Below are 26,901 nucleotides of genomic sequence, written 5' to 3'. Positions count from 1 at the left end.
AGGCACCTCCTATAGACTTAAACTATCAGCTCAGACCCTAGGCTCTTCTTTGGATGTTGATTTTCTTTCATCTCCCAAGTGAATCCACTGTGCCCAATGCTGTCCTCCGGGTCTTCTGTGGTACCAGGGAGGACCTGGGAGATGAGTTTAGCTAGAACTAAGACACAGCCTTAATATTCGTGTATTTATTCTCAGAACATACAAACTCTTCTCAGAGAATAGAAAACAGAAAGTTCACTCTGACTTCAAGGACTCAGCCAGCTCCCCATCCCCACACCTGCTAAAAAATTCCCTGGGTGAGGGATGCCTAGAGTGCACAGTACCCCTTGGCACAGGGGCCGTGCACAACTCTAAACAAGGCTCTCCACTTGTTTTATAATCCGAAAGGGCAAACAGCTGTCAAAATGACAATAAGAGTCCAAGATCCATACTCCTCAGTGCCAGATCCCCTGGGTTATCTAGGGCAATGATGGTGCTGCAGCTTATGCAGTCACGTCTGTGCCGAAGAAGTCCCAGCCCGGCAGCCAGGTTTTGTTCAGTCTAGGAGGGCAGTGCCAATTGGCTGCCCCCATACCTGGCAAGAGCTGATGGCCCAATGCAATCCCAAAGCCCGCCGGAGGGGCAGGGCTGGGCCAAAACCTAGGGTAATTTGTTCTCCTTGCCTCCTAGCTTCCTCTCCTCTTACAGCCCCACACTCAGGCCTTCAGACCTGAGGGTCTGGGCCAGGGAGTCTGATTGTTTCCTAAGCCCCCATAAGAGTGCAGACCTGGGAAGAGATGTGAGGGTCCTGAAGAACAGGCTCCAGGGCACAGCCTTGAACCGCAGGGAGAGCGCTGTGTCAGGCAAAGATGGTCTCTTCCCGGCGCTTCTTGGTGAGGATGGTGCCTGGCTTGTGCTGGGCATCGGGGTGGTTGGCTAGCTCTGGGGGGCAGGAGGACACCGGGCTCTCCAGGATGGCTTGCTTCAGCTCATAGAACACAGCAGAGTCCTCTTTGGTGAGGAAGGTGATGGCCACACCACTCTTGCCTGCTCGTCCCGTGCGGCCAATGCGGTGGATATAATCTGGGGAGAGGGAGGAATGTCACTCAGGGCACCAGGCCAGATGCCCTGGTGAGCAGTGTCTGGAGCCTCCACTTCTAAAGGTTTCATCCTCCCCACCACGCTTCTGAGGGCAGTAAACACAGCTCGTGCTGCCTGATCTGCAGCGCCCACGGTGCTCTCCCCACTAGCACTGCTGATGGTGGTCATCCTACCACATTAAGACGGAGTGGCCCAGCTCCACTCTTCTCCATACCCAGAAAACAAGAGTGCAATCCCAGGAGCTGGGACAACACACCCAAGAGAGATACAGGGCAGGAGCTCTTCTCACTGGGACAAGCAACCCTAGGCTCAGAGCTGTGAGAGTTGGCAGCAATAGCCTCCTCAGTGGAGCTATTCGAGGAGAAATGGGCAAGGAATCTCCCTTTACCTGGATTGAAGCTGCTTTCCCCTGCACTTACCTTCAATGTTTTTGGCCATATCATAGTTGACAACCATAGACACATCTTGGATGTCGATACCACGACCCGCCACATCTGTAGCCACCAAAATATCCTTGGCCCCAGCCTTGAGGTTGGATAGTGCAAACTCTCGCTGCTCCTGGCCTTTTCCACCATGCAGCGTACAAGCATTGTACTGTTGGAAGAATGGTGAGGTGAAGAAAGAGCAATGGGATCGTAGAAAGACAGAAGTAAGGAGTGGGTGGACCGGGAGGAGGGAGGGTTGCAGAGAGCAGCAGGGGAGATGGAAAGGGGAAGGAGGCAGAAGAGAACAAGGGCAACTGAAGTAAGGAGAGAACAGATGAGCTGAAGAAAGGGATAGGAGAGATGGGGCGGGGGGGGAGACACACAGGACAAGGTCAAAGGTAAAGCAATCAGGGGTGATATGTGGAGCCAGACAGATGAGAAGTAGTGAAAGAGAGAATGAGGGTAAGAGATGAGGGTGGAAAGCAGGGACCAAGAAATTTAAGGAAGTTTAAGCCTGAGTGGAGAGGACACACCCTTCCCCTCCAACACCAGTATCAGGAGTAAAGGACACTGATCACTAACATCTCCCTCCTGACTACAGCATCCTTCCTCCCAAACATAAATAAACACGGAACACTTCGACCCACTCTACTCCATATCCTCAGATCCTGCCAGGATGTGTCTCATAACCTCTCCCTGGCCCCAGCACACTTGGAGGAAGACACAAGGCAGCTGTGGCTGGCACTGCTGGAATGAACAGGGAGTCATAGCAATTGACCAAGTCCTCTTTATCCCCATCAACCACCGTTTTCCCTCTGACCCTGGCTTGTTAAATACTGGAGAGGTTCAAGAATAGGTAAGCACTGAAAGCAGAAGCCTAGGGGGCCCGTCTGGTTTCAGAAAGCAGCACCAAAGAGACCAGGCATTGCTCTCCCCTCCCAGACACACCCCCATCTTCTCCAGGGATTTGGCCAAAACATCACAGCCCTTCTTCTGGTTGACAAAAATGATGATGGGGGGATCAAAGCCTTGCTCCAAGATTGCCAGCAGCTTTTTCCTGGAGAGAAGAGGAAGAGAAAAATGAGCTGCATACTACCCTCCACTCCAAGTGAAATGCCCAACGCTGATCTACAAACACCAATTCCAGGATCTCCAATGCCCAGCTCTTCAACATGGCAGAACAGTCGCCCTCCAGCCACCACTCGCACTAAAAAAAGCCTCTTCTCCATTCTGCTTCCCCTGGCTCAGCTGCCCCCATACCTCTTTTCAGACTCTGACATGAGGAAGACCTTCTGTTCCACACGTTCATGGGGCTTGCCGGCAGAGCCAATGTACACCACAGCAGGTCGCCGAAGATAGCTCCGGGCCAGACGCTCCACCGCTGGGGGCATGGTGGCCGTGAACATGACTGTCTATGAAAACAAGAGGTTCAGCCCTGGGCCCAGGCAGACACATCACACATCCCACCATCAGCACAGGCAGCGCAGCCCAAGCTGCGGAAGAGAACATGAGCCATGGTGTGAGTTTTGACAGAAGTAGTGCCGGACAGAGAGAGAACTGTCCTTTGCCTTCCCACTTCTCTCCTCAGTGCCTGTTCAGCAGAGTACTTTACATCTTATGATAACAGGAAGGGCTGATAGCATTTGCCAGCACCTGTGGCGGGCAGTAGCATGACTCTTTGGAATCATTTTTCCAGGGCTAAGAGGCTACACTGCTAGGACTGTGAGAGGACTGTACATGGTGAGCCATGCCTCACCATTCTGGAAACATGCACTTGCCTAGGGCAAGAAGGGCCCTGGAGCAGGTTTGGCAACTTGCCCAACTTTTCCCAGCCTAGGGAAGCAGCCTTACTTGGCGGTACTTATGTTTTCCTGACTCGAAGTTGGCCAACATCTTCTCAGGGTCCTCGGCCTCATCCGTGTCCGGCTTCTGGTTGGTGACAGGCATGTGCTCCAGGATCTTCTGGACGTCTGGCTCAAAGCCCATATCAATCATCCTGTCTGCCTCATCCAGAACCACATAGGTACAGCGGCTCAGCACCAGGTAGCGGTTCTCCAGCACATCAATCAGACGTCCTGGAGTAGCAATCACTATCTGGGGGGTACAGTGGAATCATGTGTGGCCCCAGCAGGTACCCCTCTCTTCTCTCTTCTGTGAACTATCCACCCACTTGGGCAACAGATCCCCAATGCTAAGGAACTTTGACCCCAACCTCCAGTTATGTTTGGTAGTGAAAGTTCCTGAGAAGTGGCATGAAATCACTTGTTGCTACCTTGGATTTTCTTCAGGAATGAATGGGGTCTCTGAGTAAGGTCCAGGGTTTAGACAAAAGAAGCAACATCAACAGAACTTTCTTAGACGGAAGAGAGACTAAGCGATACTATAGAGGGGGTTGGATAAAGGGATTACACTAAGAAGCCTGCAGAAGACTTGATTCCTACAGCAGACTTCTTGTAAAAAGCTCTCCTCCCCTACCCTACTAAGAAGGCGGCAACACAAAATCAATGACATGGTCTTTCAGAGCGATTAAGAGCACAGCCTTCACATATGAATCTCAGCTCTGTCCATCACCAGCTGTGACTCTGGGCAAGTTATTAACCTGATTCTCAGCTTCACCTGTAAAATGGAAATACCGTGATCTATTCTCTTTAAGGTGGCTGTGAGAATTAATGATTGTATATACAGAGTACAATCCCTGGTGCATAAGTCCTCCATAAATAACAGCACAAATATACAAACCAGCCCCTTTCTTCATTTACTGTACATCTATGGCAGAAACTAGAAACAGAGTCCCCAGAGAGCCCTCCCAAATGGCGGGCTGGCTGCTGGCTAGGTGAACAAACCTCACAACCCATGCGCAGCCTGAAGCCCTGGTCTTCTCTGGAGATGCCGCCAATGACAGCCACAGTGCGGATGCCTAGCGGCTTCCCAAACTTGATGGTCTCTTCCTCAATCTGCTGAGCCAGCTCACGAGTGGGGGCCAGGATGATGGCGTAAGGGCCCTGATCTGACTCTTCGATCCTGTAGTAAATGGGGCATTGCACAGTTTCATGAGCTTTGGTTCTCATCCAACCACAAACAGGAGCAAGACAAAGTCACTCTTAAGGGCAACTAAAGGGAATGAGGAGGGTGGTGGGAAAAGAATGTAACAATCGCTCTTAAAAATCAGACTCCGGGGGCTTCACTGGTGGCGCAGTAGTTGAGAGTCTGCCTGCCGATGCAGGGGACACGGGTTCGTGCCCCGGTCTGGGAAGATCCCACATGCTGCGGAGCGGCTGGGCCCGTGAGCCATGGCCGCTGAGCCTGTGTGTCCGGAGCCTGTGCTCCGCAACGGGAGAGGCCACAACAGTGAGAGGCCCGCGTACCGCAAAAAAAAAAAAAAAAAAAAAAAAAAAATCAGACTCTGGGATAGCCAAGCTCTCCAGGGAGTGGTCCTTGCCAGCAATAAAATCATACACTTCTTTGATATCATGATCCAATTATTCCCTAATATCTGACCCAGACTAAAGGCTTCTGATTATAGACTTAAAAAGAAAACCAAATGCTCATTTGCCATTTTCACCTCTCCTGCTCAGTCAAACCCACTCCACCTGGTGTCAGCTGATGTCACCTGTCAATTTTGGGGAGAGTGGTAATCCAGACCAGCAACGGGATGAGGAAGGCTGCTGTCTTGCCGCTGCCAGTCTCAGCCACTCCAATGATGTCACGATTCTGTAGCCCAATGGGAATTGCCTGACGCTGGATAGGTGTCGGCTCCTGTAGTGACCCAGAGACAGTAATGTGTACAGGCAAAATTATACTACCTGGGCTGCCGCTGACAGAGTGGGCACATATGCTAGTACAATGGGAGGACAGCAAGCACAGGGAACAGGAATCGGACCCGAGAAGAAACACAATCAACAAACAATACTTCCACCAGAAACTGAGAGACGTCACCTTGGTGCCCACTGGCAGAGAAGGCACCGAACAGTCTAGGAACAAAGTTCTCTGTTCTCAGATTAAATCTGTACCCCCTAGAATCTGGGAACACGTAAGGCCTTCTGGGCCAATCTGCTCCTTCATACCTTGTAGCCACACTTATCGATGACCTCCAAGATGTGTGGAGGCAGAGAAGAGTCCTTCCAGGATCGGATGGGATTGGGGATCTTGCCACCTTTGGTGGTGATGCTGTAGTCCTCACGGAAGATCCGCCAGTCCCTGTCTGTCATCTCATCCAACTTCTTCTGGGACCAATGCCGATCATCCCAGCGTTGCTTGGCTTCCTTCTTACGAAGTTTGCGGAGTCTTGCCCTGGAGCAGGACATGGGGAACGAAGGGGCTCGTATCCTCCATCTCCTTCCTGTAGACTCGGCTCTGCCCAACCACCCGCAGCCCTGCCCACTCACTCCTCCTGCTCCTTTTCTTCCAGCGTCCGCCTCTTCTCCATTAGGTCTCCATAGAAACGTGACTGCTCTCGTTTCTGCTGCTTTAGGTCAATGCCCGCAATGAAGCCTCGCCCCAGCAACTGCACCTGGTGCCGTTCTTTGTACCTGGGATTGAGACAGAGGAAGAGGAAGAGAAGGAGCTGCTAAGCACAAGGATGGAGGTGCAGACTACCAACATGTACCAGCTCCCCTTCCAGCCAGGGTCCTTCATCGCCCAGAGGGCTGGCTAACTACTATTTTACCCATCTCCTCATCCCAGCCTATCTTACTTCTATCTCTGTAGTCACTGGTTCTCTCTAGCAACTGCCTAGTTTATAAGACCTAGCACTGAGGCCTGAAGACACTCACAGGGGGTTGTAGTCAATGGAAGTGTCCTCAGATGCATCCCACTCAAAGACAAACTTGCGGTCATTGAGATGCCTCGTCCGGCGCCGCTTCTTGATGCCACCCAGGTAACGCTCCTGCCCGGGCACAGAACACAAAGCCCATCAAACGGGAGGCCCAAATCTCATATACAGAGATCAGAGTGGCCAAACAACCAAACCTCCTTAGTGTGTGAGGAGCGTGGGGCCACCAAGACAGAGCTGAGGCCTGCACCTTAATGGCATGCAGTTCCTTGCTCTTATCCTTCTCCTCCCGGATCTTCTGCCGCCCTTCCTCATCCTCATTTCCGTTGGTCTCCCGCTCCATCCTCTCCCTGCGTTCCCGACGTTCCCGTTCCTGAGGGTCTTCTGTAGACCAAAGAAAGCAAAGGTGCAGAAGAACTCAGTGGAAGAAAAAAGAGGGCATGGAGGAGATCCAGACAACAGACACCAAAAGAGTAAAAAAAGGGGGGAAGATTTATGATACGAGGGAAATGGAGACCTAACAGAAAGATATTTTTCTCAGAAATTTGCCCCATCCTTCCTTCTTCCAAACTCAGAGCAAATAGGTTTCTAGCTCTCCTGAGTTACACCACAATCCCATCCCATCCTTCCCTACCCTGTCTAGGGGCTACAGGGTAAGAAAACGAACCCAACATTTTCCTGCCCAAGTCTTGGAACTGTTTCCTTTTCTTCCTCTCTTCCTCAAGCATCCTCTGCCGCTCCTCCACCTCCTGCTGCCGTCGCTTTAGGGCTTCAGCCTCTCGTTCTGCTTTGGAGAGGAACTTGGGCTACAGAACAGATTACAACTGTAAACAAAGGATCTGGGAACAGGGTATAATCACATCACTGATGACAAGATGGCAGGGGCCCAAAAATATTTGCTCAGGCATTAAACATGTTAAGGAAAACATAAATAGGCCCAGGACCCTGTTACGGGCTAAACTGTGTCTCCCTCAAAATTCACATGTTGAAGCCCTACTCTCCAGTACCTCAGAATGTGACTGTATTTGGAGACAGAGCCTTTAAAGAGGGGATTAAGGTAACCTGAGGCTCCAAGGCTGGGCCCTAAACCAATCTGACTGTGTCCTTATAAAAAGAGAAAATTTGGACACACAGAGATACCAGGAGCATACAAACACAGAGGGAAGAGCATGTGAATATGGAAAAGACATCCATCTACAAGCCAAGGAGAGAAGCCTCAGAAGAAACAACCCCATCTGATCCCAGACTTCTAGCCTCCAGAACTGTGAGAAAATAAATTTCTGTTGTTTAAGTCACTCAGTCCTTGTGTTCTGTCATGGCGGCCCTAGCCAACTAATATAGACCTTCAAGCTCTTACCTTAGCCTCAGCTTCTTCCTCAGCCTTTTTCTTGGCCAGAAGTTCCTCCAGGGATAATGGCTGGGCCTGAAGATAAAACACAGGACTTCAGTCCATAGAGGCTCTCTCCCTGTGAAGAACAAAGTTGGGCTTGAACTGAAGAGGAAGATGAGGAAAAAAATCCTTCCTCTTTTTACCTTAGGCTTCTTATCACCATGTTCATCCTCTTCATCCTTCCTAGAGTCTCTGTCTTTCCGAGATTTAAAATCTTTTCCTCGGCCAGGAGATAAACTTAAAGGCAAAGGAACAGGAAAAGTCCATATCACTCTTAGCCTAGCCCCTGGATGAGGCTCAGACTGAGCTCGCCAAAAGAGGATGGAAGTTTTCCCACGACTTAGCAAGACTGGCCCATGGTCATCCAACATGTCCTGAAGCTCCTTTTGCAGGCCTGGTCACTCTGCCTGCTCTGAAACCTAACGATGGCCCTGTCTTGGCCCCATTCTACCTGAATCTCCTTTTCTGAGACTATTCTCTTCTGGGAAGTGGATCTTCACTACTGATATCAAAAATATTTCCTCCAAATATTACTCAGCCATAAAAAAGAAGGAAATATTACCATTTGCAGCAACATGGATGGACCTAGAGATTATCACACTGAGTGAAGCCAGACAGAGAAAGACAAATATATGGTATCACTTATACGTGGAATCTAAAAAATAATACAAATGAATTATTTACAAAACAGAAACAAACTCACAGACACAGAAAACAAACTTATGGTTACCAAAGGGGAAGGGGGGCGGGGAAGGTTAAATTAGGAGTATGGGATTAACAAATACATGACTATATATAAAATAAACAACAAGAATTTACTGGTGGCACAGTGGTTAAGAATCTGCCTGCCAATGCAGGGGACATGGGTTCGAGCTCTGATCCGGGAAGATGTCACATGCCGTGGAGCAACTAAGCCCATGCACTACAACTACTGAGCCTGTGCTCTAGAGCCCACGAGCCACAACTATTGAGCCTGTGCTCTAGAACCTGCGAGCCACAACTACTGAGCCTGCATGCCACAATTACTGAAGCCCGTGTGCCTAGCGCCCGTGCTCCGCAACAAGAGAAGCCACGGCAATGAGAAGCCTGCGTACCACAACAAAGAGTAGACCCTGCTCGCGATTAGAGAAAGCCCGCGCACAGCAACGAAGACCCAACGCAGCCAAAAATAAATAAATAAAACTTTTTAAAAAATAAAAAACGTACAATTAAAAAATTTCTTAAAAAAAAGAATTTACAAAAAATAAAAATAAAAAAAAAAAGAATTTACTGTATAGCACAGGGAACTACATTCAATATCCTGTAATAACCTATAATGGAAAAGAAGCAGAATATACACACACACACGTGTGTGTGTGTGTCTGTGTGCATATATATATATATATATATATATATATATATATATATATATATACACACACACATATATATATATATACACGAAACTGGATCACTTTGCTATACACCTGAAACTAACACAATATTGTAAATCAACTATATTTTGATTAAAAAAATATTTCCTCCAAACAGCATATGCATGTCAGTAGAAAAAAAAAATCCTGCATTACTTTAGAATACACAATAAATTTAGCCGACATGGCCACCCACATACACCCTTCCCAGATACTGCTATATATGTCCTTTCCTCATCTCTGCTTCCTACCAGCCCCAGCAATCTTCTCCCCACACCTGCTATAAGCTTAATATGCAAGAGATCTCAACCCCACTGCGTTTGTTGCAAGAATTCTCTTCTTTGCCCTGTATTCTAATCTACAGATTCAGGGCCTAATAAAAACTTTGTACAGAAAGTTTCCAGGGCTTCCCTGGTGGTGCAGTGGTTAAAAATCCGCCTGCCAATGAAGGGGACATGGGTTCGAGCCCTGGTCCGGGAAGATCTCACATGCCGCGGAACAACTAAGCTCATGTGCCACAACTACTGAGCCTGCGCTCTAGAGCCCGCGAGCCACAGCTACTGAGCCCGCGTGCCACAACTACTGAAGCCCACACACCTAGAGCCCGTGCTCTGCAACAAGAGACGCCACCACAATGAGAAGCCGGCGCACCATAACAAAGAGTAGCCCCCGCTCGCCGCAACTAGAGAAAGCCTGCACACAGCAATGAAGACCCAACGTACCAAAATATGAATAAGAAAAAAAATAAAATAAATTTTAAAAAGTAAGTTTCCAGAACAAAGAGATCAAGATACTGGTGTATTAAGCTATCCCAATAAATATATGTTGTACATTCTGGTTAGAAAACTGAATGGTCCAATGGAGCTCTTTTGTTGGCTGGTAACCTTTTCAAACTAATTTCTAAATTCTAAGAACAAGCTGACCCTCAAGAAGTGGTGACTTCACTAACTGGTTATACTTTCTAAAGAAGGTGTGTGCCTTCTAAAAAAGACAGTTCTACAGTAACTGCCAATAGGATTCACTATGGAAAATTTACTTTCCCCCGAAGCTGAGCCAGCTGAGGTGCAGAGAGGAAGCGACCAGAGCGTTGCCCTAAAGCCCACTACTCCCACCCCCTCAGGTACCTGGATCGCTTGCGGTCCCGTCTGTGCCCATCCTTATCCCGGTCTCGGTCCTTCTTATTCCGATCACGCTCCTTATCTCGCTCCCGTTCTTTGTGCCGGCGTTCTCTGAAGACAGCACATTTAAGAAAGTACATGACACTTCCTGAGTATCCTGCTTCACTGCAGCCCTAAGAAGGTTCCCATGCTCTTTTCTCCCCGAAGTAATATTTTACAAATTGGAAAATGTGTTTCCCAAGAAGTTATGAGGGAATTCTAAGAAGGTCTTAGAGCTCAGAGCTGTACTGCTAAGTATCAGTGGCAATGATAGGCCATGGATTATGTGAACAGATGGACTACCTTCCTCGATCATCCGGACCTTCATCTTACAAGTTCCCTCTTAACCTTTAAGAACTAAGAGAAATGTATGAAAGACTAATGCCCTAATATGGAGGCGTCAGAGGAACCAAGAATAAAGGAGTTTGAAATGTACACTCCCTTTCCATGTAACAAACAGAAAATTACTTTACCTTTCTGCAGACTTCGAACGGGAACGGGAACGAGAACGGCTGCCTCCTCGACGCCTTTCCCTTGAACGATGCCGTTTCCTGTCTTTAGATGGGGAAGACTTCCGGTCTCGGTCTCTATCCCGTTCTCTGTCAGGAGTCCGAGATCGTTTCCTTTCCTCCTTGGAAGGTGATGCCTCACGGTCCTTCTTATCAGCCAGCTCTCCTGCCATCTGTCATGGGTAAGAGGAGTATTTATTATGTACTAGGTACTGCTCTAAACTTTTTACAAATAATTTACTTAATCTCAAAACAACCCTCTGAGGTAGATATATTGGTATGCATGCTTTATGGATGAAGAAGCTGAAGCTCAGATATATAAAGTAACTTGCCTAAGGACACACGGGTGTTGAGTGTCAGAGTTTTAGGCAGTCTGGCTCCAGAGGCCCATTCTTATTCATTAATGCTATGTTATTTCTCTGGGATTCCTTTTTGTATATATTCATTTCCAAAAGTATACAATGAATATACCCTATTTTTATAATTAGACTGCAAGAGTATTAAAAGAAATGTTAGTTAATGAATAGTATACTAGCTATCTCTAGAAACATCCTGTTTTGCTTATCTTAGGAGTCTACTGTGTCTGCCAGCCCACCAGGATCAGTCAACATATATACATCTAAGGGAGATAAGTTCTCTTGAGCTCATAAAGAAAGCTCAAAAGAGAAAAAAGGAGTTTAACTTAGAGATTTGGGATTATGATCAGCACCTCAAGGAAATCTAAATTCAAATAGAGAAACTCACTTTTACTCAGATTAAAAGAAATGTATTTCTAGTTATGCAATGGCAAGAACTTTGTGAAGGGTACATAGGACTCCATACACTTTGGTTTTACAACTTCCTGTGAATCTACAATTATTTTAGAATTTAAAATAAGGGAGGGAGGAATGGAGAGAGGGAAGGAGGGAAAGAGGGAGGGAAGAAGTGTACCAGAAACTAGAGATCACAGACGTTCTGACTCATGTTCCCTACTCAGATTTTCACAACCTTGATTGTGATCCAGTCCCATGAAAAGTTTGAGCAGCAATTTGTTCTGTCCCCATACTGCCTAGGGGACATTGAACACCATGCCACACTGTCAACTGTCCTTCAGACTACAAAATCTACTTCAGCCAGGTGCTAAATTCAGACAGCAAGTCTGAATCTGCCTCTATTCCACCATCACCACCACCATCCCTAAGCCTCAGGATATCCTTTTCAGAACTTACTTTAACCCCAAATGGTTCCAACGAAATAACAGTTCCCTAAGCTTTAGCTTACGATCCCCCTTTCCCATGTAATTCCTGCCATATATTTTTAAGAAGGGAGAGTATGTAAAGAAGAGAAAAAAATGAACAAGTAGCACTTTCAAAAGGCGGAGACAACCCATTTTACCTCAAAATTGCCAGTACATCATGCATATCACATGGAAATTATACTTATGTCTCGTCCACTTATAGCCCTAAGAAAACAATCCAGGGACTTCCCTGGTGGCACAGCGGTTAAGAATCCACCTGCCGGGATTCCCTGGTGGTGCAGTGGTTGAGAGTCCGCCTGCTGATGCAGGTGACGCGGGTTCGTGCCCCGGTCCGGGAGGATCCCACATGCCACGGAGCGGCTGGGCCCGTGAGCCATGGCCACTGAACCTGCGCGTCCAGAGCCTGTGCTCCGCAACGGAAGAGGCCACAACAGTGAGAGGCCCGCGTACGGCAAAAAAAAAAAAAAAAAAAAAAAAAAAGAATCCACCTGCCAATGCGGGGGATACTGGTTCAATCCCTGGTCTGGGAAGATCCCACATGCCGCAGAGCAACTAAGCCCATGTGCCACAACTACTGAGCCTGCGCTCTAGAGACCGCAAACCACAGCTACTGAAGCCCATAAGCCTAGAGCCCGTGCTCTAGCCCATGCTTCACCGCAACGAGAAGCCCACGCACCGCAACGAAGACCCAACGCAGCCAAAAATAAAAATAAATAAATAAAATAGCCCTCTTCTATTAAAGAAAAAAAGAAAACAATCCAGAGGAAAGGCCATCTTCTCTATAAATCATCCTGGACATCAGCATTCTTTCGACAAATATTCACTGAGTACCTGGTAGGTGCCAGAAACTATTCTAAGTACTAGAGATACAGCAGTAAACAAAACAAAGTCTCTGATCTCATAATGCTTAAACTCCAGTGAAGCAGACAACAGTTAGGCAGAAAGATAAGAGAATTTCAAACAGTAATGAGTGCTAATGAAGAGAGTAAAACAGGGTGACGTGATGGGGAGCATTATGAACAAGAGATAGAAGGCTCTGGAAAGAATTTTTTAGATGACATGTAAGGTGAGACTTGAATGATGGGAAATAGAGTCTGCAAAAATCAGGGAAAAGAATTTATTGGGCAGAAGGGACAGTAAGGCACTGGGGCAAGAACTAGCTTAGCATGTTTGCCAATTGAAAATAGACTCATGGGCTTCCCTGGTGGCTCAGTGGTTGAGAGTCCGCCTACCAATGCAGTGGACATGGGTTTGTGCCCCGGTCCAGGAAGATCCCACATGCCGTGGACCGGCTGGGCCCGTGAGCCATGGCTGCTGAGCCTGCGCGTCCGGAGCCTGTTCTCCGCAACGAGAGAGGCCACAGCAGTGAGAGGCCCACGTACCGGAAAAAAAAAAAAAAAAGAAAAGACTCGTGTGGGACTTCCCTGGTGGTCCAGTGGTAAAGAATCCACCCTGCAATGCAGGGGACGAGGGTTTGATCCCTGATTGGGGAATTAAGATCCCACATGCTGCGGGGCAACTAAGCCCGTGTGCCACAACTAGAGAGAAGCCCACGCGCCGCAACGAAGATCCTGCGTGCCACAACAAAGACCCACCGCAGCCAAAAATAAAAATAAGTAAAAAAAATAAAATAGACTCGTGTGAGGAATTCCTTGGCGGTCCAGTGGTTAGGATTCAATGCTTTCACTGCTAGGGCGGGGTTTGATCCCTGGTCAGGGAACTAAGATCCCGCAGGCTACACGGCACGGCCAAAACAAATAGACTCATGTGGCTCAGTGGCAGTGACCGAGGTGGAAGACTGATTTGAGATGAGTTCCGGGAGGTAGGCAGGGGTTAGATCATGGAAATGTGTTTCAGGCCAGGGTAAAGGAACTTGGGTTTTAATCTAACTGCAGTGGGAACTTTAGAAAGGTGTTAAACAGGAACTGATGTGGTCTTATTTTACATTTTCAAAGAATTACTTTGGTGACTTGCAAGAAAATATATGGTAGGGAGGCAACAGTGGACACAGAACCACTGAGAATGCTATTATAGTCGTCTACACAAGAGATGACAGTGGCTTGTTCTAGGAAAGTGGCAATGGAGGTGAAAAGAAGTAGAGGGCTTCAGGGTACATTCTGAAGGCAGAGCTGATAGGACTTACTGACGAAGGGAGGAAACAAAGAGGAGAGACAAACATAACTCCTAAATTTACGGTCTGACCAACTGGTTGAATGGTTCACGGTGCCGTTAGCGACCAGAGGAGACTGGGGAAGGAAAAGACTTAGAAGAAATCAAAAGTTTCATTTTGACCATATTGAGTGTAAGATGTCAATAAGAAAACCAAGTGGAGATTCCAGAAAGGCAGTTGAAAATGTAATTCTGCAACTCAAGAGACAGTCTGGAGACAGTAACTTGAGTTATCAATATATAGATTGCTTTTAAAGCCATGGGACGCTAAATGATATTACCTAAGTAGGCATTCTAGTTAAAGAAGAAATTAGAAGAGGACCCAGGATTGACCTCTGGAACACTGTAACATTTAGAAGTCAGGCACAGGAGGAGCCAGAGGAAAAAACTAGAAAGAAACAACAGCCAGTGAGAAAGAAGAAAAAATAGTAAAGTACGGCATCACAGAAGTCAAAAATGTGTTTCAAGGAGGGAGGGGTTACCTGTGTCAAGTGGTGAAAGACTAGAAGATAAAGGAGTGACCCTTGCATTTGTAAAAGCAGAGATGGCTTGGTGACCTTTGACAAGAACTGTTTCAGTGGCATGGAGGGGGTAGAAGGCTGAGTGGAGTGAGCTCAGAAGAGAATGAGAAGTGCAAATAAGAAGAAAGTAAACGTAGGAAACTTTTATTATAGGTTCCGCTTATCACAAACCTCCGCATCTTTGAGTTCCTCAGTTCTTGTAGGGCAGGGGCAGAGTCTTTTTTTCATTCAATGAACTATGTACTTATCAAGCATCCATTATATGCAAGGCACCATGCTAGGCGCTGTGTGAGTTACAAAAGGAAATCAGGAAGATCCTGTCCACAGGAAGCTTACAAAACAACAGAGGGTTATGAGACACATAGCAAGATGCAGGCTCAGATGAATTATTGCAGGAGTTCAAAGAAGAAGTTTACTTTCACTTGTAAAAGGGAATTTGGAAAGACTGTAGAGGAAGTAGCTCTTGAGCACTGAAATATAGGTAGAATTTGAACATGTATAACTGAAGGTGCCAGAAAGAAGTCATTCCCGAAAAAAGAAATAATACAGGAGGAGCAGAGGCGGGAAAGCATGACTGGTTCTGGGAGAAAAGCCAGAGTTTCAGTTTGGCTGGAGCAAGGGCTACTCGAAACATGAAGGAATAAAGTCGAACTGAGGGTATCACAGGTGCTGTGCGCGTGGGAAAAGGTCTGACCTGGAACATCGTCCAGGGACCTGCTCTGTGCCCCCAGGAGCCAACACTCCCGCTGGGGCCCGCGCCCTTTCGCTCCTGCCCGCCAGAGCTTTCCAAGCTCGTGCCCCTTCCCTGAGGCGTTCTTCCCGTCTTATCCCAGAGACAGGAGCCACCGCTGTGCCCTCACTCTCGCCTTCTCTGCAAGCTCCTGGAAAACGCTTCCATCGCCCGAGACTCACCACTCTTGAGTCCGAACCGCCCAACGCGGCCTCAACGTCGCCGAGCAATCGCCATCTTTCCCGTTTCCTGGTCGCCGGGCTGCTCCCCCGGCCGCGCGGCAAGCTGGGAAGGGGAGTTCCTGGTACCGGGCAGCGCAGGCCGACAGCGAGGGCCTGCAAACTACCAATCCCAGAATGCACGGTGAGAGCGTCGGCCCCTGGCCGCGAGGGCCGCTGGGCAATGTGGTTCGCCAAACATTTGAGTCTGCGAGAGGAAGAGTTTTTCGTGGGCCGGCCTTTCTCAAAAGGTTTTTCTCTCCGCGGACGCAGTCCTCCTGGAATATGCTGGTTTTCCTAGAAACTGTAGTTAATGACATCATGGCCTGTGGCTTACAACGGAGAAATTTAAGGCCTTCCTTAGATAGCAATAGCAAGTAATTATAACTAGCAACTACAGTAACAACTATAAATACCGTTTATGGAAAAGCGTTTTTACAAAAAATCTATGAGATAGATTATTAGCCCCATTTTACGGGTGGACAAACTAAAAGTTAAGTTACAGGAGCAGCCTAGTATTTCCCAATGAGGGTGGGACAATTCACGGTGTGAGACGATCCCACGTTTAGGAGGACATTTTAGCAACCCTGGCCCAGCGGTAACACTCTGGTTACTGTGACAACTCAAAATGAGCCCACACAATGGATTCCAAAGGCCTCCTGGAAGGATGGTATCTCCTGGGCTGTGGCACCTGGTTTTCTCAACATTCCAGATAGGACTTGCGTTCGTCACTCTCTTGCTCTTTGGAATCTGGCCAGTTGTTTGGGTTATCTTAATACTTTTTTGTTCTTTCTTTCTCCTAGTTCCCTCTTTTCAGTCCTCCAATGAGAATTTTTCCCCCAAAATTGTACTTTCACTTTGTTTCTCTTTGGTCATATGGTTCATAATTCTACCCCCCTTCCTCCCAAACAAAAACAAAAACTCTGGCAACTTCTAGGACGATTTAGATAGATACCAGGAAGTAACTAATGCCTCTTTCCTTCCCTTTTTCCCATCACCAGCTTTTTGGTTTCAATCTCACATAGCTTTAGTTCTGGTTTTTCTCTCTGAATGTGTTCAGTTCTACTGAAGCAGAGCCTGGGATAGGCCCAAATAATCCTAAAGCTCTGAGTCTCAGGCATAAAGGCCCAAAGGAACCCTGGGATAGGCACATTTCTGCTCTTAGAACTCTGCAGCCTTTGAGCTGCCCGCTTGGATCACACAGAGAGAATGGAAAAGTTGTCTGAGGTCTGTTGGGTGTAATTCACCCAGTGAACACCGGAGGGCTATCCACTCACAGAATGGAGCTAACAATCAGACCAAAGGTGTAGAGCTGCAATTGCTATTTACTAAGTATTGATACCTCCTAGTACCCAACTCTGTGCTGGACACTTAACTTACATTACTTTTTTTTTAAATTATTTATTTATTTATTTATTTCTATTTTTGGCTGCGTTGGGTCTTCGTTGCTGCACGCGGGCTTCTCTCTAGTTGTGGCAAGTGGGGGCTACTCTTTGTTGCAGTGCGCGGGCTTCTTACTGCGGTGGCTTCTCTTGTTGTGGAGCCCAGGCTCTAGGCACACGGGCTTCAGTAGTTGTGGCACGCGGGCTCAGTAGTTGTGGCTCACGGGCTCTAGGCTCATGGGCTTCAGTAGTTGTGGCGCATGGGCTTAGTTGCTCCACGGCATGTGGGATCTTCCTGGACCAGGGCTCGAACCCATGTCCCCTTCATTGGCAGGCGGATTCTTAACCACTGCCTCACCTGGGAAGCCCTAACTTAACTTGTTCTTCTAATAGTATAAGATGGGCATTATCTCCATTTTACTGATAAGGAGATTGTGGCCCAGAAAGATTCTAAGTCCACATAGTTAAAAGAATGGAGCCAGTATTCAACTCCAAGTTCATTTAATTTCAGAGTAGATACTCTTTCCCCATTTCCAGGCTACCATTCTCAATCATCTTTAAAGATCAGTAAATTGAGACCCAGAAAGTTGATGAAGCTTGTCCAAGTTCAGAGTGGCAGAGTTCCCCTAGTACTGGTGCACACCTCTCTCACGGCACATGTAAGACATTGAGCTTAAAGGATACTTGCATGGTTTGTCCTACCCTGCTAGTTCTTTCACAAATATGCATCTTTGGAGATGGAGACAGAGGGACTACATTCTAGTAAGGACCATAGGGAGAGAGTCTCCTATTTAGGTACCACATGGCTAGCAGTAAGGGGCCCATGGAATTACAGTTAACATTGAGACTGGGTTTGAATCCTGACTCTACTACTTAACCAGAGTATGATCTTGTACAAGTTATGTGGAATCTCTGGCTTTTCTATTTCTTCTTTTATAAAAGAGGGATAATAATACCATTTGCCACACAGGATAGGATAGCAGAGCAGTAAAAAGTGCATGTTCTGTAGAGAACAAACTAGTGGTTACCAGTGGGGAGAGGGAAGGGGCAATATAGGGGTAGGGGGCAAAAAGAGTTATTATGGGATTATATGAAATCATGTGTGTGAAACTTTTGAAAATTGTAAAGCACTATAGAATTTGAAGACTCATTCAATTTTTAAAAAGTGAAAAAAAAATTAAATGGTTAAACTTAAAAAAAAAAAGTGCATGTTCTGGAGCCAGGTTGCCTGGATTTGTATCCAGGTTCTATCACTTTCTAGCTGTGTGACCTGAGGCACATTAATCTCTCTGAACCTCAGTTTCCCTGTCTGTAGAATGACGTCAGTAGTACCCCATAGCGTTATCACAGGAATAAGTAACATATAAAGAACTTATAAGCAGCCCTGACCCATAGTAAACATTTAACAAATGTTAACTATTTTCATTTATGTGGTTAAATGTGATAATGTAGAGGGGATCGGGAGTTTGGGATGGGAGTTTAGGACGAGAATATGAAAAAGAATATATATATATATATATATATATATGTATAGGTATAACTAAATTACTTTGCTCTACAGTAGAAATTAACACAACACTGTAAATCAACTATACTTCAATAAAAATTTTTTAAAATGTGATAATGTAGGTAAAGCACTCAGCACAATGCTGAGCACATAGTAAGTACTCAATACACAGTAACTATTTCCAGTACAGTATGAAAGTTGGAAAAAAGAGCTATAAGCAGCTGAAGAGAAGGGATGTTAAGGCCCCTGCGCTGCCATCAACAGGCCATGGACTTGCAAGTTCTAGAAAGCAGAAGGCATCACCTCGCCTTGAACTCAGAGGAGACCAGAACCCTTGGAACCTCCCAGCCTTGGCTTCAGTCTGTCTACCTTCTTCAGGGGTTGGGATCTCAGCAGCTTGGATCTCCTTCTGATGATTCCACTGGACCTTGTCTCTCTCCTCCAGACTCTCCAGGGCAAAGGTTCTCAAGCACGAGTGATTTTGCACTGAGGGACATTTAGCAACATCTGGAGACATTTTTGGTTGTGACAACTTAGGGGTGTTACTGACACCTAGCAGGTAGAGGCCAGGGATGCTGTCAAACATCCTCCAGTGCACAAGACAGCCTCCACAACAAAGCATTATCTAGTCCAAAACGTCATTTGTTCTGAGGTTGAGAAACCCTGCTCTAGGGCTAAGGAGATCTTCATTGGCTTAGCAGGACTTGGGTGGGGAAGGGGATGAGGCAGGGGGTGGGTCAGAGGGAGGCGATCCTTGTTGGAAGTGCCAGGGAACAGTGGAGGCAGCCACTCTGCAACCCACAGAAAGGACCTCAAGACAGCTTTTCCTCATTATCGAAGACCAAAGGAAACAGAGAGAGGAACTAAGGATACGGAGCCAACTTCTTTATATGTGCTATATTGTTCAGTAATAAATAGGTTTTCTTCTTTAAACACAGAACATGTAACAGACTGAAACACTCCCCCCTCCCCCCGGTTCCAAAGACAAGAGTCTATAAAACAAATGCCAGCTATACTGCCCTAAGGGCAGAAAAAGTCTTGTGACCCCCACCCAGCCCTGCATCCTGCAGCACCACCACCCCCATGCTGCAAGAGAAGGGGGTCTGGGGCTTCTCCCTTGGACCCTGGGGACTTAGGTGAGAAGCATGTGAATGTATGATGTCACCTCTCCATGAGGCATGGGCTATGCAAAGATGAGGTTTCCTTCTCATTGGCTCTGACCAGCTCCTGCTCTTCTGATTTCAGTTACCAGTTACGAAGCACCTGGGCTCAGCTCCCAGAGGAGTTGCCTCTTGGCTTCCCCGCTCTCCATTCCTCTGTGGCCTCCTCGGAGGGGAAGGGAAGGGCTCAGGGACCCCTCCCATCCCCTGGCCTGCATGGAAACGCTGTGTGGAAGAGGCATGATGCTGAAGGTGAGGCTCCCGTAGGCCCCCAACCAAAGCCATGAGGCCAGCATGCCCCCCCAAAGCCCCCCCCCTTTCCTGCCTCTGGAGCGGAGGGCACTGGGGCAGCCGGCCCCTCCACCACCTAGTGCCTGGCTTGGGGTGTGATGGTTCTTTCGCAGTGTCAGGTCCTCAAGCCGGGCCTGGCTCTTTCCTTGTCCCATTCCTGTCTCCTTCCAAGCCCTCACCGTGGCTGTCTGAAAACCTCGCGTCCAGTGTCCTAAATTGTCTCCTCCTCCCTCTCCCCATGCCTCTGCAACCCAAGGGAGGAAGTGGGAGGTTGTCTCCCTTCTCCAACCCCAACTTCACATAATGGAACAGCTTTTGGCCTTTTCCTTCTTGAAGGTGGAAGAGATGAGTTCGGAACGACTGGGGAGGTGGAGCAGTCGCTTGGAGAGGCTTCGGACGGGGCTCTTCGGGGGCACTGGGCTGGGCTTGTTCAGACACACCGTGGACGCGGTCCGGAAGATGCTGTGGATACTCTTTTCTGAGGTGAAAGCCGAGCCTTCCAGGTAGATTTCTGCACCCAGCTGCTTGGCTATTGCACAGCCCTGCGGGAGGAGTGAGGTCATCAATGCAGTGATCCAAAATGGCTCTGAAACACTGCCTTCTAAGGTTAGTGGTCCTCCCCAGGGCTGCTCTGATGGACCCAACTGCCAGTCTCCCACCACCACCCTCTGCTGATTATCTTCTGAAGGTGTACCCTGACTGCACCTTAAGTCACTTGGCACACTTTGTAAACCATACTGATGCCAGAACAAGTAAATCGGAATTTCTGGGGGTACGCCGAGGCATTAGGATTTTTAAGAGCTCCCCAGATGATTGCAATGTGAAACACTGGTTTAAAAGAAATGATCCTTACAGTCCCATGTGCATAAGAAGTTATCCAGGGATTTAATTAAAAATGCAATTCCCGTACTTTTCTCCCAGAGTGACTCTATAGATAAGGAGTCAGGAATTCTAACAAGCACCTCTCGTGATTCTAATGCAGGTGGTCCTCAAAAAAAAAAAAAAAAACCAGCTGAGAAACACTGGCACACACAGGAATGGCTCACCTGCCAAACTATAGCATGAATCTGGGTAAACTGGTACCCAGCACCTCTATCCAGGTAACTAGTTTCCTGATTATAGATGGCCCCACAGAATACCAATTCTCTCTTGCTGTAGCGAGTAAGTGTGAGCAGGGGCCATATTTCAAGCCCTCTCCTGTAGCCTTCCCCAACTCAGCCCCCAGCACATATGAGGGCCCACACACACACCACACACACACACCTGCTCGTAAGAGATGGGTGCCTGCTTCTGGTGGGACAGCTCCATCAGAGTGCTCAGGTCTGTTCGCAGGTCTGTCTTACAGCCAATAAGCAAGACACGGGTGCTGGGACAATAATCGAGGATTTCCGTCCTCCACTGAAGAGCCGTGCAAGGAGATGGGAAGGAGGAAGGAAGGAGAGTCAGTGGCTGACGGACACCCGGAGAAACCCAGTTGGCAACATCACACACACCATCCAGTATATCACCAGCTCAGCCCTCCTTCTGAGTCACAGCACCACCACTGCACTAATTACATCATCTTCCTGCCCATGAGGGCTTTGGGGCCACAGGAATGTTGATCCAAGAGTCTGTCCCCAAATTCAACAGCCCAGTCACCAGAGAGAGCACAGAGGCAAATCTCCCACTCTTTGCCAAGCATATGGGGCATGGGTCTGCCCCTCAACCCAAAGGGCTTCACAAGTCCAGAAAGCCAGGAAGAAGCCAACCAGTCTCTTTCCAAGGGAAGGAGATAATCCCAGAGTCTTCTGGGAAACTAGCCGAGTTCCACAAGCTTTCCTGGGACTCCTCAGTATGGGCAGACCTTGCTACTCGGACCAAGGCATTTCCTACCAGCAGTTCAGCTCAGGCCTGCCTGGCTTGCCCAGTCCAGGAGGCCTGGGATCAAGGTCTATAAAAGCTGCCACCAAAAGGCCCCTTCCCCGACCCTCAAACCATATCACCAGATGATTCTCTACTCTCAATCCCTCACTTCCTGAGCCTCAACACTTCCCTCCCTTGCTGGGCCTCTGACAGAGCAGTGCAGGATAGAGGCAAAGGCAGGATGCAGAGGGGACTGGAGATCTGGGTTCTAGTCCCGGAGCTGTAGCTAATGTGGCCTCAGGCAAATCTCTTCCTTCCCTGGCCTCAGTTTCTTCCCGTTACACAAGAGGGGATTAGATGACAAGGTCCCCAAGATTCCTTTTTGTTCTCAGGCTGAGCTAGAGATAGCAGAGTTTATCCAGCCTTACCTTCTTGAGTGCACTGTCCACTGTCTCTGGACGGCTGATATCAAAGCATAGTAATACTGCATCTGAGTCGCTATAGCAGAGTGGACGGACATTGTCATAGTAGGGAGATCCTGGTAGAGAGGAGAGAGAGCTGATGGTGAGCCATGGCATTCTCCGTCCCTACAGGCCTAAACCAAAAGAGCCCTGGGAATACCATGCTTGGTCCCTTAGGTGAGATGGCCCCACCCATCTCCCAGGGGAATGTGCTCCAGTGCTGAAGCTTGGGACCTGACTGCCTGCCAGAAGGCGGTACAAGAATATCATCTTCCTTAGTCCTAAAAAAGGGAAAGGGGGCAAAATAAAAGGGAGGTGGAGTATAATTTGGCCCTGTCTGGATCTCCTACAGTGGGCTTAGTTGAAGGTCCACCCGTTTTCTGAGTCCCAGGGAAAGCTGCTCCTACCCCTACAGAGAGACGAGGCCTTGTTTAAGGTCTCTTTTCTAGAGTCTGCCTGCTGCCCAACCTCTGCTCTAGGGTCTCCCCAGTGAAGGAACAAATTTGCATGTTACATAACTGGCTGCCCTGCTTCTTTGCCGTGGGGTCAGAACTCTAGGAGGCTGGCAGGGGAGGGAGAGCATCAAGAATTCAGTGTCCCCCTCCTCCTCCCACCTCAATCAGCTTACGCTGTAAAGGGCAAAAGGAAAGCTGTAGCCCCTATATCCCAAGATCTCAGGGAGGCGTTCTCAGAGACAGCAGCGCCAATAGCTGGGAATTAGAGGCTCGAATAAGGGTCCTTCACTGGGAGGGGAGTAGGCAGTGCAGACTCAGGTGGTCCAATATGGGAGAATGCTAGGGGTTGAGCCTTCCTCCCTCCACCCTGGGGAAGGAAGAGTAGCAGATTGGGAACCCAGACAATCCGTGCTCAGAATAGTAAGCAGCCCCTCTCCCTGAACCGCAATCGCCATGGAAACTGGGGGGAATCCAAGCTGAGGCGGGGGGGGGGGGTTAGTTGTTAAAATTTTTTTTTAAAAAAGGAGTAAAGGGGAGTTGGGATAGATGCTTGCTCCTTCAGCAATTGGTCCCCATCCCTCTCTGAGGTGGGGTCTTAACACAGCATCACTGAGCAAAGGGAGCACTGCAGCACTGGGGAAGGGGGAGGGGAGGAGGCCTCCATTCTGGCTCCAAGCGATCCCCCTCCCCTAAGACCAGCAAGTGAATAATGGGAACAGGTTCAACCCTGGCCCCAGTGCTGGGAAGCCCCATCCCACACACCCCTGCCTCTCCTTCTTCCTTGTGGGCACCTCATTTGAAAGAGGGAGTTTGAGGATGCCTGCATCCTTTCAGAACTCGGGGGGAAGGGTGGGGGGGATGCGACACAGGGAATAGAGACCACCTTGCTGACTTTCCATTATCTGGACTGGGATTCAAGGGCTGCATTCTGACTGTGGGAGGAGGAGGAGGGGCTCTTTGGGGTGGTGGTAGTGAAAAGAGATGAGCTGCAGTAAGATTCTGGGAAGATTGAGAGGTGGGCAGAGTACAGCAGACGAAAAACCATACATCATGCAGCCAAGCTGCATTCCAGTCCAATCCAGCCAGCACAGCACAGTCCAGGTTAACCAGAATCCTGCCTCCCAGCCCCTGGAACTGCAACGGAGGAAAACATACCTCCGTTGAGGTTGAGGAATTTCTGTTTTGTTTTGGGGAGTGGGGAGCAAAAGGAAGTCTCATTTTCTGTTTACCCATCCCCTACCTCCAATCTTTCGAGACCTCAAAATTGGATGATGGGAATAACAGCTCTTTGGAGGAGTAGGATGGCATATTTATATGTAACAGGAAACCCCTAGTGATTTATAGTTCCTCTTTAAACTCAGCCTGAATATGCATTTTTTGGAGAGAAGTGGATTTTATTTTCTTTCTCCTATTCCTGGCTTTTAGTCCTTAATTGTGAATCTGAGCTCAGTCTATTAAAAAAGGGCTGGGCTAAAGAGATAATGAAGGGGTCAGAATCAAAGCAAAGGATAGACTAGCACTGCAGGTTTCGGGATGAGAGGCTTGAAACATATTGCTTTCCATGATCCAGAAAGACAGAGCATCTTCTACCTCAGCCCAGTCAGAGCCAACACCCCCCCAACTATGTACAACGTGACCATGCCCCATATTAAGCCCCCACCCTCCAAAACACTGACGATGCATCGCTTCATCCTTAGCCGCAGAGGTATGACAGAGGGGCTGAGCTGCGGCAGGCAGGGAGGCAGCAGTGGCCCGAGATGGAACGCAGGAGAGAAAACTGAGTCAGGAGCAATATTTCCCCCAAAGCAGGCTTGTCTCCTTGCCTCACGCACAACGGCCTCCAGCAGCACTGCCTCCTGCCTCTTCTTTGGCTTTGCTCTGGGGCAGTAAAGGCTGTGTGTGCGTGTGCTGGGCGGCAGGGAGTGGAAATGGAGAAGCCCTAACTGTCTCCTCCAGTAGTCTTCCGGGGTCCATCCACCTCACCATCTCAGCCCTCTGAAGGATGGAGCCAGACCCAGAGAAGTGAGTAGCTTCTGGAGCTTATCCACTCTGCACCCCTGGACCAGCCAACTGAGTTGGTCAAACCCTCCCCGCAATCCCAACCAAAGAATCTTCAGGTCCCCTTCTTTCCGTTTCCTGGCAAGCACCAAACTCCTTCTCCCCATCAAAGAGGGAAACAATTTCTAAAAGACAGCAGCTGCAGCAGACCAGTGGAGGGGGGGAAGGGGGGGACTTGGGGCCAGCAGTCTTACCTGAGGTGTCCCAGAGACTGAGCTCCACTCTCTGTTCCTCTGTCTCCAGGCAGGCTGTGTAATTCTCAAACACAGTGGGCACATACGTCTGTGAAAAGAGAGGAACTATTCACACCCTGGGTGTCCCTACCCTTGTAACCCTCCAGTTAGTGCTGGCTACACAAGAAGCCGCTCATCCTAGTGAGACACTAAAGTGTCAGGAGATAAGGAGAGGAGGGGATACCTGGGGCAGGAGGGACCACATGGGACGGGGGGGGGGGAGTGTAGAGGCACAGACACTTTGCTCCATCTCAGAGTAAGAAATGTGAATGGCTGCCTGCCAGGGACAAGCCCCCCATATCCTAGATGGTCAGGGAGACACACACACACAAGGAATCCTCTTGTCCTCAGATTTGTCTGTCTTCCAATTTCACGGCCACAAGCCAATTCTAGCGCTTTATCTTTTCCCCACAAGCCCCTTGGACCAGCAGGGCAGCAGAAGCCTGCCTGGGGATAAGCGCATAGAACCTTTGAGGATGGGTGAAGGGACGGACAGGTATTACGTCAAGAAAAAACCCCAGACTCTCAAATGCCTTCAGTTCCCTCTCCCAAGAACAGACTCCAGGATGAAGGGAGGTAGGAGGGGATTTGATGGGGGGGACCTATGGGTGAAGAGGTGAGGAGGAGCCTGCGGGGCGGCAGAAGTGGAACAGGTCTCAGGGGAAGCTAAGGCAGGGCGGTCCTCCAGCCAGAAAGCGGCTGAGGATGGGGAGGGGTGGGGCGGGGTGAGACAGCTCCCCTGGGTGGGTGGGAATCTACCCCCAGAAGGCATGCGGGCAAGGAGGAAAGCTGGCCAGCGGTCGGGCGAGCAACTCACCTCGGGATAGCAGTCTTTCGCCAACACCTGTAACATAGCTGTCTTCCCACACTGCACATCCCCCACCAGAACGAGCTTACATCTGGCCACGATTGGCTGGGGGGCCCGTCTCTCCTTCATGGCTGCAGCCTCCGCGGGACCTGGACTCGGATTCAGAGAGGAGAACGTTGCGCCAGGTGCGTCTCGGCACAGGACCCAGCCGGATTCCCTGTCTCTCTCCAACTGAAAAAGAGGCCGGCACAGCCTCCTTATATCACCCTGGCTGAGCCAATCACAAGAGGGGGCGGACTCTGCCACAGCCAATCCCTGAGGTGGGATCCCCTCCAGCAGCCAATGGCAGGAGGCTCTGAGTCAGAGCCCTCTTTTCCCCTTCCCTTTCTCTTAAAGCTGCACCTTTGCTTCCTCTGAAAGGGGATTCCCACGTTGTTTTGCATTTGTATTGGGGTTGAGGGTAGGAAGGGGGATGAAGCAAAATTTAATGGTCTTGTGTGGCCACCAATTAGCGTCAAAAACAAACTAGCTAAGAATGTGGATAGTGAGGTCAAACTGGAGTGGTCCCTGGAGAACAGGACTTGCCTAAATTGTAGACAGGTGACACCCCTTGGGGAAGGTGTGGTCCCAGAAATTTCTGACCCCTTTGTTCTATCTAATCCCCACCCAAGCCAGTTCCCAGAGAAGCTCCTGCTGGACCCCTTTATCAGCTCCTGCTGGACCCCCTTCAACTCCTGTCTCTTTCTCAGAAATCACCTTCATCCAAAAATAAATAAGTTTTAAAACTTTCTTGTATCATCTGGAAAAAACCCACAGAGCTCCTGACCCACAGGTGGGCAGAGAGAAAGGAATGAGGGAGTCTGGCAAGTGGGGATGGGAGCAAGGAGTACAAAACAAACAAAGTCGCTGTCTGTTCAGCCAGACAACCTCTCACTCCAGGCCTGACAGGAGCTGCTTTAGGAGTGTTTGTTCTGCTGCTTGGGTTCAGCCTCCTGGATGAATCAGGCACAGGTCCAGTTTCAGGTTGCCACCTACTGACGCTGATGTACTGCGTGTGTCACCTGGTTAAAGTCCAGAATGGAAGA

The 26,901-nt window shown here is 48.7% G+C and overlaps 2 protein-coding genes across 3 annotated transcripts; both read right to left on the bottom strand.

The window, feature by feature from the left end:
• Positions 1-183: 183 nt before the first annotated feature.
• DDX23 (DEAD-box helicase 23) lies at positions 184-15,683 on the bottom strand. The gene is made up of 17 exons (XM_060113118.1): positions 15,584-15,683; positions 10,709-10,917; positions 10,203-10,307; positions 7,810-7,903; positions 7,634-7,699; positions 6,944-7,082; positions 6,527-6,660; positions 6,278-6,390; positions 5,891-6,034; positions 5,570-5,795; positions 5,116-5,261; positions 4,349-4,526; positions 3,357-3,599; positions 2,766-2,917; positions 2,454-2,562; positions 1,500-1,674; positions 184-1,062 (listed from the first exon to the last, which is right to left on the bottom strand). Exons 2-17 carry the CDS (start codon positions 10,915-10,917, stop codon positions 839-841), a joined length of 2,457 nt encoding a protein of 818 aa, XP_059969101.1. The 5' UTR covers positions 15,584-15,683; the 3' UTR covers positions 184-838.
• Positions 15,684-19,588: 3,905 nt separating this feature from the next.
• Positions 19,589-26,031, bottom strand: RND1 (Rho family GTPase 1). Of its 2 annotated transcripts, XM_060113062.1 has the most exons (5): positions 25,826-26,031; positions 24,970-25,057; positions 22,230-22,339; positions 21,223-21,357; positions 19,589-20,501 (listed from the first exon to the last, which is right to left on the bottom strand). In XM_060113062.1, exons 1-5 carry the CDS (start codon positions 25,943-25,945, stop codon positions 20,256-20,258), a joined length of 699 nt encoding a protein of 232 aa, XP_059969045.1. In that variant the 5' UTR covers positions 25,946-26,031; the 3' UTR covers positions 19,589-20,255. The 2 variants fall into 2 exon arrangements, with proteins under 2 accessions (XP_059969045.1, XP_059969048.1); XM_060113065.1 differs by lacking the exon at positions 21,223-21,357.
• Between the last annotated feature and the right edge of the window lie 870 nt (positions 26,032-26,901).

Source organism: Mesoplodon densirostris, chromosome 11, assembly GCF_025265405.1.
Source record: "Mesoplodon densirostris isolate mMesDen1 chromosome 11, mMesDen1 primary haplotype, whole genome shotgun sequence".
Classification (NCBI taxonomy): Eukaryota; Metazoa; Chordata; class Mammalia; order Artiodactyla; family Ziphiidae; genus Mesoplodon; species Mesoplodon densirostris.
Note: the sequence above shows the minus strand (reverse complement) of the source record. Positions and strands in the feature narration are given on the sequence as shown.